The sequence below is a fragment of the Mobula birostris genome, chromosome 4 (assembly GCF_030028105.1).
Source record: "Mobula birostris isolate sMobBir1 chromosome 4, sMobBir1.hap1, whole genome shotgun sequence".
NCBI classification, from domain to species: Eukaryota; Metazoa; Chordata; class Chondrichthyes; order Myliobatiformes; family Myliobatidae; genus Mobula; species Mobula birostris.
The window spans coordinates 35,863,034-35,875,614 of NC_092373.1; the positions used below are offsets into that span (position 1 = coordinate 35,863,034).

A 12,581-nucleotide genomic window follows, 5' to 3' on the forward strand; every position below is an offset into this window, starting at 1 on the left:
GAGGTGGTAGCGGCCGATATAATTACAACATTTAAAAGACATTTGGACAGGCCCTGAAAAGAAAAGACATAAGGTTATATGGATCTAATGCAGATAAATGGGACTAGCATAGATAGGCATTATGGTGGTGTGGTTGAGGTGGGTCAAGAGGGTCCATTTTTGCGCTGTTATGGTTTTGACATTTTACTGCATATACCAGTAATGTCTGACCTTCGCTGTACCTCTTCTTCACCTAAATTGTCACCTTACAGCCAGCTCTCTGCTATAATGTGATGATGCTCATTATTTCTGTTTGTGTCATTACATCACTTATCCTGTTGCAAGTTCTCTGTGCATTAGGACAGAGAATGTTAATGGCTGAGAAGAGGGGGAAGAGACATTTGAATATTGAGGAGAATATGAGGTAAGAGAAAGGAGAAAATGATGCAAATTGATATAGATAAAATGGAAGGGACAATAGTGGGGAACAGTGAATGGGGGGGGGTGTTAGTGAACTGGTTTTATTTATTCTCACATCACACTTGTTCACAACTTTTCCCATGAAGACTTCATTGTGTATTCAACGCATTGTCTGAGAAATACCACTTCTGTGGTACTTGCACCATGTCTGATTTGATCTCTGCCTTTTTAAAAATTCATTTTTGTGCATTGGTTTTGCCACAGGTAAGTGCTTTTATTATTATGTATCATTGATTACTTTCTGAAAGAGTCTGAATGCCTCACTTTTATTTTGCAAGTAAATTATATTGTCAAACCTGTATAATAGCTTCTTTATTGGAAGATAACAATAGTAGCATCTTGAAACCGAGGCAAGATGCAACTGTGTTTAGCACAAGTATTTCTGAATCCTTCCAGAAGCAGTTGCCTGAGATTTTATGTACTTGAAGAATATGCTTAAATACCATGCATTTGTGCTATCTCCAGTCAAGGCTGTTGGTGTTCAGATAGTTAGGTAATTACTTTAGAATTTCGCTCTAAATAAAATTTTACTCCATTCTTCCGAAAACGGCAGTAGAATTAGATTTGGGATCTGTAGTGTTATCAAGTTTAAGGATTGTTTTAATTTGTAATAGAAATTGTATTACAATTATATATTACAATTGTATACTGTTAACAAGCTGCCCACAAAGTCTATTTTTCATGCTCCTGATCCTATCGTTTAATTTCCACTCCTCCCATTCTCGAAGTCTTCCGGGGCTTTCCTCCTTGTGCCCGCGGGTAGAGTAGCAGAGCAGTTTTCTTGTTTGTTTTTAGTGGTGGGTGGCTAGCAGATCAGCAGCTTCACGTTTTTGATGCCTGTTCTGTTGCTCCATCTTTCACTTTACGGCACTTTCTTTTCCTCTGTTCTCAGTGCTGTCGAAAGTGCTTACTGAAAGTTGTAAATCATTTAAAACTCTTCTATTTTATTAAAGTAAGCCGATCTTTCTTTACAGATGCGCAGCTCAGTGTACGTTACATTGAAAACGTAATGTGAATGTGATAACATGTTCGATAGTTGGCCCTTTTAAAGGATAAAGAACAATTGTCATCTTTAAAAACATCCTTTTCAAATTGAATGGGTACTAGACTGTTCCCAGCTGAGGGTTTTTCCATTTTGGACTGATTTCAGTGGGCTATTACATGTAAATACAGGTTGCTGTTCTCTGGCTTTAAATGCAGAATTGAAGTGCAGCACTGCTTTATCTTGTGAGCTCCTCTACTGGTTGGAGGGTGATGCAGCGGGGGGGGGGGGAGGTTTCGTTGGCGGTATGTGAGGAGGCGTGGAGAATTGCCTTGTTAAACCATCAGCTGAGGGGCCCACAGGAAATGAACTCTCCATCCTCCAGTTAATATTGACCTCCTGGCTCCAGTCCAAATTGTGTTGCAGTTGAATAGCAGAACAGCACAGTTTTACTATTCAGTACACAGTCAACTCCTATAGTGTATGACAGCTTTGAGACGAATGTTATTGAAGAAAGCTGCTGTTTATTCCATCGGCAGGAAAAGAAATCACTTGAGTTGCAATCAGTGAGCATGCAAAGTGAGTTCGGCGATTATAATTTAAAGGAAAAGAAAAATGTTGGGATGTAAAATTGTGTCCCTGAGAAAATGCGGCAGTGTTCCATGTCATAGGAAGCTGAGGAACTTTTACTCCAGGGAGAATGGAATGGATAACTTGGAATACTGGATTTGCTTTAAATTAGATAGTTAAGAAATTAAGGGAAATACCACGACACAGTCATGCGTCGCTTTGACAAGCTGAAGAGATCCATTCCTTTTCTGGCACGTTTTCATGTTTATAAAGTAAGTTACTCGGTAGCGTTGATCTTTTTTAAAAGACGATTCCTTTTAAAAGAACTGTCATGTTGATCTGTCTAGATTTAATGTGCTGCTCTGCCTATGAATGCTATGAAAAGAGAAATCACTGTTGTTACGCATGCACCTTGCATAAGGAAAACGCTAGTGTGTACAGATCAACTTCTTAGTATCCCAGATATGCTAAATTGCGCTTTGTTATGGTAGCCTTTAAAATAATGCTCTGCATTTCATTTGAGCTAGCCAGGGTGATTAATAATGCTCTGCATTTCATTTGCGCCAGCCAGGGTGATTAAGAGGAAGACCCAGATGGTCCTGCAGCCTAGTGTCCCTGTAAGTTCTACGGAGTTTTGTCCTGAGGACATTGTAGCATATCACCAGACTAACATGCAGGAGGAATTCCTGAGCAATACAAAGCAATATTCATCAGAAAGATGAACTTCAGAGTTAAAATCATCATTTAGAATCTGCATATTTATATACATCAGTGGATTATGGCTATTGATATACACAGGTTCTAAAATATGAATGAATCAAAAGCTAAGTGTGTAGCTTAACATATTCAGGTTACAGTTTTTGCAAATGTAGCCTGCTGTTTTGCACCAGCATCGACTTCAGTTTTTCACAATATAAACACCCAAGTAATAATTCAACAAACACCACAAGAAAATCTGCAGATGCTTGGAATCCAAAGCAACATACACAAAATGCTGAAGGAACTCAGCAGGTCAGGCAGCATCTGTGGAAAAGAGTAAACAGTCGACGTTTTGGCCCAAGGTCTCTGCTGAGTTCCTGCAGCTTTTTGTGGGTGTTACTTATAACTTAACACCTTGGTTTCACAAACATTGCATGTATGTGCGAAATATACTGTGTGATTAGTTTAGATACAAGTATAAAAGATGTTTTAGCAATAGTAATAAATATTGTTTTCTTGTCAGATCTTCCCAAGTTGATCCACAACTAAAATTAAAAAGCTGCAAATTCAGGAAATCTACAACTGTAACAGGAAAAGCTGAAATGATCAGGCAGCATCTGTGAAACAGAGTTAATCTTCCAGGTTAATAATATTTCTTCAGACTTTAATAAATGATCATTGATCAGAACATTAAATTGTTCTCCTTCCTTGTATATAATTGTTAGTTGACATAATTATTTTCAACATTTTTGTTTTGATACATAATTGCCCTTCTTGTAAACAGACTTAAGTATAGGGCAGTGGATATAATGGGAGAGGACTACTGAGATCATATTATATAATTGGCAATGAGTATTTAGCATTGATATTTTGAAATTGTATGTTGAATAGTTTCAGTTAAGAAAGAGAAAATGAAAATTAAAAATCTGAAATAAGAGTGCTAATTCTGTAGATGTGCAAAAGAATAACAGCTGACTATTTCATTTGTAAATAGTCATTTAGTAAGATTGATCCTGTCCTCACCCAGCCTTCAAATGTACTCTTTCCAAGTAGAACTTGTAAGTGATATTGAAGAAATAGAATACTACATAAAACTATTTTATCATTCTTCCCTTGCTGGCTCTCCAAATGTCTACTGGTCTAAATTATCTTTGTCTATGATAACAGTAAGGAAACTCATTTGTCTCAGCAAATATGTAAAAATGAAGTCATGTTAACCATAATTTTGTAACGTTGGGCAAAAATATCACAAGCCATGTGCCTAGAAATTTCAAATTCAGAAAGGTAGTAGTCAAGTCTTTAGTTGCAAATTTAGAATAATTATCCCTCCTTTATCTTTCAGTAACAAAATGATACAAGGAATGTGGTAGGCAGGAAGAAATATATTTAATGTTAACTTTTCTCCTGCTGTTCATTAGGAAAATAATATTGAAAATAATTAACCAGAGTGAAGTTCCATAGCCCAGTGGAAACCTGCCAGGTGAGGTTTTCCCACTCTGTGCATCGCCATAGTCTCTGATTGGGTGGAGCAATGGCAAATGGAATGTGAGGTGTTGCACCTTGAGAGGTAAAATGTAAGGGGAAAGTACAGATTAAATGGCAGGACCCTTTGGAACATTGATGTACAGGGGATCTTGGCATCCAATTCCATAGCGCCCTGACAGTAGCAGCAAAAATGCAAAGGTTGTTATGGAAGCAATATGTCAGGTTGCCTTCATTGGTCAGAACATTGAGGACAGGAATTTAAAAGTAAAGTGTTACAGCCGTTTAAAACTTTGTATAACATTTGAAATAATGTGTGCAATACTGCTTGCCATATTACAGAAAGGATGTGGAGGCTTTGGAAAGGGTGCAGGACAGGAGTACCAGGATGGTGCCTGGATTAGAGAGTGTTAGCTGTAAGGAGGGATTGGACAAACTTGGATTGTTTTTTCTGTAGCATTCTCTGAGAAACGTAGTCTTTTTCCCAGGAACATGAATATGCAGAGGAATGGAGGTATGTGGATTATTTGCAGCCAGATGAGTATGGTTTAATTTGGCATCATGTTAGGCACAGACATAATGAGTCGAACTGCCTTTTGCTGTGCTCTACTGTTCTATGTTCTGATGGTTATTGATATGGAAGAACTCGAGGGCACACTTGTATTAAGGTTGCCTCTTATTGCTTATTACGATCTTGTCAATTGGTGTGAAGCTCTCTGACTCCAGTACCAGCTAAATTTGTAGCTTATTCTTGGAATCGTTTAGACTATTGGCAGATGAGTGCAGTAGTATGGTTGTGTAATACAACAACAGTGGCATCTAAGTCCAGATAATGCGAGTTGTAAATGACTGAAAGAATTTGAAAGCAACGCAAATAGATTAGATCAAAACAGAATCTGGAGGAAATTCAATAACTGAGTTGGAGGTGTTGCAGATAGGAGGAAATACACACGTAGCTAATTAGCTTTTGAGGTAGTTAGTGAAGTGGGAAAGAATAAGGATAGAAAACTGTTTAATTGTAGACTATAATGTCTTTTTGAGTTTGAGACATCTGTACTTTTATGTTGTTGGTTTTTTTGGTCGTGAATATTGGCAGAGTTTTGTTAGCCATCTCTTGAATTGTTTTTGATGCTGCATCTGAAGTATTGATTGCTAGTAAGAGGAAGGAAGAGAAGGAGACTGGATGAGTTGGCCAGACAAAATTAGATGAGAGGCCAATTGCTAGTTGACTGAAGTCTGGGAAATATGGGCAAATGAAAATGGAAGGGTTGAAAGGAGAGGACAGCTGAGATCAGGAAGAGGCAAACTGGGGTTTGGAGGATATTAGGATGCTAACTAAGTAGAAAGAAAGATGATCAGGTGGGATAAATGTTTAAGTTCAGTCGTGATCTCATGGGATTGTTCAGGCAGCTAGAGGGTGAATGACCTACTCCCACTCATCTGTTGCATGTATGAGTGGAAACGGCTTCTGTATCACTCAGTAGAATCCCAGTGGGCACTATTTTTACTTGATGGTTGCATTTAGAACCTGGTAATTGCATCAAGGAACAAAAAATCAGCAGAGCTGTGTCTTAACTTCTAATATGTGATACTAATGGTTCATGTGATCTGGACTAGGCACATTATTATCAGTGATTGTTTTTATGATAACATAGAATGTAGAAAGTAGTAAATGTAACAATTAACATAGATTTAATTTACTTTTTGGAATCAGTATTTGTAAAACCCTCTTAAAATTGATCATATATTCTTGGAAAAAACATTAGAGTGATTCATTAACATTGTCTGTTGTGTTGGAGAGGTCCTTGTGCTGGCTTTCCCCTAATATTCTGTCTCTAGTTGAGGTCACAGCTGTTGCAAGTATTGTGTTAATTCTCAGTGGATGTATTTTCTATATCTTGTCAATCTGGCACAATGGATCTGCACGAGCTTGTGGAGAGAGTCAGCTCTAATATGTAGTTTATATCCGAGCAGCTGTTACCTCATTATTAATTTTTTTTAGAAGGAGGTAAAGTTTTTTTTGTAAATTCTTGGGCAGTCAAAACTGTGGTGAAAATAAGTCAGATTTTTGTTGGCATATTTGAGGGTAGTATTTAGTTTATGAAAGCAAATATTTGACATGGGACTAGTTTAGTCTGTACTCTGATTCTTGTGTGTGCATTCTTTCACTCAGTACCCTCTTTTCCTCTTCAGTGCACGTCCACTTATGTAACATTTCATTTCCTGTATGCTGAATGTTCCTAGTCTGCCCAAGTGAAGATTTCAAACCTTTGCTATTTGCACTGCACTTGAGAGTTTAGTGCTGCAGAATGCTCACTGGACCAAGTAGCAGGTAATTGAAATATGGCCAGATCTGAAATTTTGGCTTGTCTCATTAGCAGATTGGTTCCAAGATCCTGCTTTTCTGTCTTTTTCTGCCATCACTAGAGTTGCATATAGATATGCCAGTAATTGTATATGTTTGTCGTTGGTCTCATTTTCCCTTGCCAAGGATTTATTTTACACATCTTTATTTTTGTGACAAGGATGTTCTGGACTGGCAATGAAGGGGGCAGAAGTCAGATTAAGAATGCCTGATAAATAAGGTGCTAGAACATCGGAGACATCCTCTTCTTTTTTTTTCAAAGAGCAGGTTTCCCTTCCATGTGATCGATGCTGCATTCACCTGAATCCCCTCTCTTTCCTGCACATCTGTACTCACCACATCTTGCCGTGATCGTAACAGGATTAGGGTTCTCTGTTGTGTGTTACCCAACTTTGTCAGCATTTGTAGAATCTGTTGTGTTTATGATTTAAATCATGTTCTTCCTGGCAGCAATAATTTTTATCTTCCTGTGCACTTCAGAGAGATGGCCTGCTCAAGGCTGGCACCTCAAAGCCTTGGAGAGGTTTTATCAATATTATTTTGGGGAAATGCTGCCTTCTAAATCCCTTCAGAAACAAGAGAAAATTTGCAGATGCTGGAAATCTAAGCAACACACACAGAATGCTGGAGGAACTTAGAAAACGTAGAAAATAGGTGCAGGAGTAGGCCATTCGGCCCTTCGAGCCTGCACCGCCATTCAGTATGATCATGGCTGATCATCCAACTCAGGGTGTACAGTTGAGGTTTCAGGCCGAGCTCCTTCAGCAGGTATCTTTTCCATAGATGCTGCTGGGCCTGTAGAGTTCCTCCAACATTTTGTGTGTGTTGCTTCTAAATCCCTTTGTGGGATAAGTGAATCAATATTATAGTATCATGACTCTTGAGGCTCCAATTGTATTTGGTCTGCTGTAGTGGTTGAGTCGACACTTGAACCCCAGAACTTCTAGCTTCAATTTCCATCATTGTATCATTACCAGACATAGGTTATTTAGGCCCTCATGGCTGTTCCACAGTTCAATAATATCATGGCACATAGTAGCTCTTGTACCATATTTCTTAATATCTTCCATCTTTGTCATGAATAAACTTCACAACTAAGCTGCAACATGGAGTTAGTACAGATAAGTTGATATAGATAGTTGGTACATCTATGCCTTTATTAGTATAGATGGTTGGCAGAGCAGACTAAATGGCCTTTCCTTCAATTGTAAAGCCTAGCAACATATTGCTCATCTTCCTAAATGCTTGCTGAGCCTGTATACTAATTTTAGTGATTTTTCTGCTTGGGTCCCTCTAGACACCAGTTTTCAAATTCTCACCATTTGGGGAAAAACAACTTTCCTTTTTCTCTATTAAAATGAATGATCTGTCATTTTTCCATGTCTTCATCCACTTACATGATTTTACCTGTCACTCGGCCTGTCTAGACTCTCCCAAAAACCTCTTTACATCCCCCATACAGTCTGTTGTGATGATATTGGGGTTTGCTGACTGCAAAGTTCTGAACTCGAATGAAGACCTATAGCCCTATCCAATATAGATAGCTACGGGTATCCTCACTAAAAGGAGGTTATACTGTAGCTACCCAATCTTCAAAGAGGAGTCACTTTGCCACGGCGAGTTTAGCTGTCAGTACCCATTGTTGAGTGGTGCGTCCTTTCTTCTTACCAAGGAGGAGATACTTCCAGCTAACAAAGTAATTTAAATACAGTTCATTTATTTTTCATGATAATGTTTAAATCCAAATAATCTTCTTAAAGCATGTTGAAAGCTGTGAGGATTTCTATCTTATAAGACTTCCAAATTATAAACCATTTCTAAAACGTAAAAGGATTTCCATAACAGTTGTATTTCTTATAAGCTAAGAAGACATACCAATGAGATGCAGACAAACCAGTTGTCCATTTCAGGAATCAAAGGAAAAGGAATGAATTCTGGTTCACCCTGTGTTTCTGTCATTTTCCTTGATGTTCTGATACCATTCCTAAAAAGTTTGAAATGTTCACTGACTATCAACACTGGTGCGCCTCAGGGGTGTGTGCTTAGCTCACTGCTCTACCCTCTAAATACACATGACTGTGTGGCTAGGCATAGCTCAAATACCATCTATAAATTTGCTGACGATACAACCATTGTTGGTAAATCTCAGGTGGTGATGAGAGAGTGTATAGGAGTGAGATATGCCAACTAGTGGAATGGTGCCGCAGCAACAACCTGGCACTCAGCGTCAGTAAGATGAAAGAGCTGATTGTGGACTTCCAGAAGAGTAAGATGAAGGAACAGATACCAATCCGCATAGAGGGATCAGAAGTGGAGAGAGTGAGCAGCTTCAAGTTCTTGGGTGTCAAGATCTCTGAGGATCTAACCTGGTTCCAACATATTGATGTAGTGATAAAGAACGCAAGGCAGTGGCTATACTTCATTTGGAGTTTGAAGAGATTTGGCATGTCAACAAATACACTCAAAAACTTCTGTGGTTGTACTGTGGAGAGCATTCTGACAGGCTGCAACACTGTCTGGTATGGGGGGGGGGGGCGGTGCTACAGTACAGGACCGAAAGAAGCTGCAGAAGGTTGTAAATCTAGTCAGGTCCATCTTGGGTACCCAGGACATCTTCAGGGAGCAGTGTCTCAGAAAGGCAGTGTCCATTATTAAGGACGTCCAGCATCCAGGCATGCCCTTTTCTCACTGTTGCCATCAGGTATGAGGTACAGAAGCCTGAAGGCATGCACTTAGCGATTCAGGAACAGCTTCTTCCTCTCTTGCCATCCGATTCCTAAATGGACATTTAATTTTTGGACACTACCTCACTTTTTTAACTATACAGTATTTCTGTTTTTGCACGTTTTTTAATCTATTCAATGTATATAATTGATTTACTTAATATTATTTTTATTTTATTAATATTTTTTCTCTCTCTGCTAGATTATGCATTGCATTAAGCTGCTGTGAAGTTAACAAATTTCTCATCACATGCCAGTGATAATAAACCTGATTCTGATACACTTATACTGTATCTTTGCCACGTGGTGACTTCACACATGTAATACTTTCTCAGAAATCTTTCACACGTGTAAAAGCTTCTGGGGACAGAGTTTCCAGCTATCTACAATTAATGCTGATTCCCTGAACAGACCAATCTTCCAACTATTAGCAAATCAGCTGTTTGATATGCCAAGTGATTTTATCAGTCCGGTCTGCAAACTTCTTTGTACTCAACAACTTAGGCTGCGTCCACACTACGCCGGATAATTTTGAAAACGAAGCTTTTTCTCTTCATTTTGACTCTCTGCCAACACTAAAATGGCGTTTTCATCCCCCGAAAAGGGAGATTTTCAGAAACAGTCTCCAGAGTGAATAAATCTGCAAACGCCTAATATCCGTTGCAGTGTGTGTGGGGTAACCGGAGCTTTTTAAAACCGCTGTCATGACGTGCCAGAACAGATGGCGGCAGCTCGGCATTTCATTGTTTTCTTCTTCTTCTTCTTTTTCTTGTTCTTCTTATTACTACTTTATTGTCGGCAAACAATTGGTACTAGAGTGTACAATCATCACAGCGATATTTGATTCTGCGCTCTGCAGAACCTAACAATTTCAGAACAGACGGCAACGAGACTGAAGCCAGAAGAGTTAGAAATGTACTCACCAAATACTTTGACCCATAGCTTACTGAATAAATAAATATACTCACTTTGCCCTGTTTTCTGTCCTTGCTTGTATGAAGGTGGTTTACCTATTTATGCAAGTACTTTTCTGACAATAGATGTGTAACAGCCTAATGTAACATTGTATGGAAATACAAGATAACACTGATGCAGGCTTGTTTTATACACTTAACAAGGTGCTTTATTAATGCAACAGAGTTAGTCAGTTTTTCAATGTTCGTCGTCAGTCGGGTCATACTGTCTGTGAACTCTGTCAGTTGCCTCCATATGCTCCAGTATTCGTTTTTTTTTCGTTTTAAGTCCTCCTGCGCGAGAGCCAAGAGCAATTCCTTTTAAGTGTTTCTACTCTGTAACTGGACAAACACACACTAAGTATACGGTTTCCTCTTCGCTTGTTTTCTGTGTGTCCTGCACGTGTCCAGTAGAGGAGATTCGCCCAAATATCTGTGTTAGTGTGGACAGAGATATTTTGAAAAACGCTTAATGTGTACACCTGTCGTTTATACTCGAAACCAGCGTTTTCAAAATTATCTGGCGTAGTGTAGACGTAGCCTTAGCCAGCGTTGTATTGTTTGAAGCAAGCCTAATGAACATAACCATTGTCTTGCACTTCATCTCTTGAGTAATAAGTCCAGGTACTGTGGGGCTAGCAAGTCTGTGGTTTAGGCAATGTTTGTTTGCACACATACACGCACATGCACACACAATGCTGGAGCAGCTCAGTAAGTCAGGCAGTATCTGGAAATGAATAAACAGTTGACATTTCAGGTCAAGACCCTTCTTCAAGACTGATAGCAGATTCCTTCTCTGTGCTCACCTCTTCTTCCCACTACCTTAACAATTCTAGAGTTCCCCTTGCCCTTGCCTACCACCCCATGAACTTCTGCATTGAACACATCCTTTGCAACTTTGCCATCTCCAAGATGGATCCTGCCGCCATCGTGTCTTTACCTCTCTACTTTCTGCAGGGATTGCTGCCTTGGTGATTCCCTTGTTCATTCATCCCTCCCATTAATCTCTCTGCCAACACTTATCCTTGCAAGTGGCCAAGGTGCCCATTCACCTCCTCCCTCACCTCCGTTCAGGGCCTCAGACAGTCCTTCCAAGTGAGGCAACGCTTCACCTGTAATTCTGCTGGGATCATCTATTGCAATGGTCCCCAACCTCCGGGCCGCGGACCGATACATTGCCATGAAGAATGCAGTGGTAGCCGGAACACACCCAGCACATCTTTAAGAAAAAAACTGAAATAAGCAAGCTAATTAATTAGGTGCCGCCCGGCACCTAATTAATTAACTTGTTTAATTAGGCTATTTTCTTAAAGATGTGCTGGGTGCGTTCCAACTTCCACTGCACCGCTGCGTTCTTTGTGGCAATATATTGGTCCGTGGCCCGGAGGTTGGGGACCACTGATCTATTGTGTGCGGTGCTTCCCAGGCAGCCTCCTGTACATTGGTGAGACCCACGGTAAATTGGGCAACCTCGTTGTTGAGCATCTCTGCTCCACCTGCCAAAAGCGGAACTTCAAAGTGGCCAGACGTTTTAATTCCCATTCCCATTCCCGTTCTAACATGTTGGCTCATGGCCTTCACTTTTTCCACGATGAAGCCATCCTCACGTGGAGGAGCCAACACCTTGTATTTTTGGATAGCCTCCAACCTGATGGCATGAATATCGATTTCTCCTTCTGGTTAAAAAAAAATACCCTCTCCCTCTCCTCTTCTTCTATTCCTCACTTTGTTCTTTTACCTCTTCTCACCTGTATATCATCTCCCCCTGGGTTTCCTTCTCCTTCCCTTTCTCCCATGGTCCACTCTCCTCTCCTATCAGATTCCTTCCTCTCCAGCCTTTTATCTTTCCCACCCACTTGGTCTCAACTATCATCTTCTAATGTGTCCTCCTTCCCCTCCCCCCCACCTTTTTATTTTGGCTTCTTCCCTCTTCCAGTTGTAAAGAAGAGTCTCAGCCCAAAACATCGACTGTTTATTCATTTCCATAGCATGACCTACTGAGTTCCTCCAGCATTTTGCGTATGTTCTGGATTTCCAGCATCTGCAGAATCTTTTATGCTTGTTTACAAAGTTGTCCTTTTAACTTTAAACTGCTTACTGCTTGCCATAAGAACTGAAGACTGGCTCCTGTTTACAACAATCAGCTAAACAAAGAATATTAATTGGAAGTTTAAGTTACTCAATAACACCACTTTTGATCTTTAGAAGTTCACAGCTGCTGTGTTTAGAAAGCTGAATGTCAAAAAAGAAAGAAGAGCCCCCCCCCGGCCCTGGACATTGAATATCCATCACACTACAGTGCCATCTAGCGTGGTGTCATCATCAATTTGAAAGAATACTGGAAACAT

The 12,581-nt window shown here is 39.8% G+C and overlaps 1 protein-coding gene across 12 annotated transcripts in view; it reads left to right on the forward strand.

The window, feature by feature from the left end:
• The window catches only part of tnk2b (tyrosine kinase, non-receptor, 2b), a 244,249-nt gene that overhangs the window by 110,015 nt on the left and 121,653 nt on the right, over positions 1-12,581 (forward strand). For 5 of the 12 annotated variants that reach the window (XM_072255148.1, XM_072255158.1, XM_072255160.1 and 2 more), the window contains exon 1: positions 1,918-2,283. The exons of 5 other annotated variants lie outside the window; for them this stretch is intronic. In XM_072255148.1, coding sequence (XP_072111249.1) covers positions 2,221-2,283 — 63 coding nt within the window. In that variant the 5' untranslated portion in view covers positions 1,918-2,220. Of the gene's footprint in view, positions 1-1,917; positions 2,284-3,330; positions 3,353-12,581 lie in introns of those variants that run through there. 2 more of the 12 variants (XM_072255155.1, XM_072255153.1) reach the window with 2 other exon arrangements.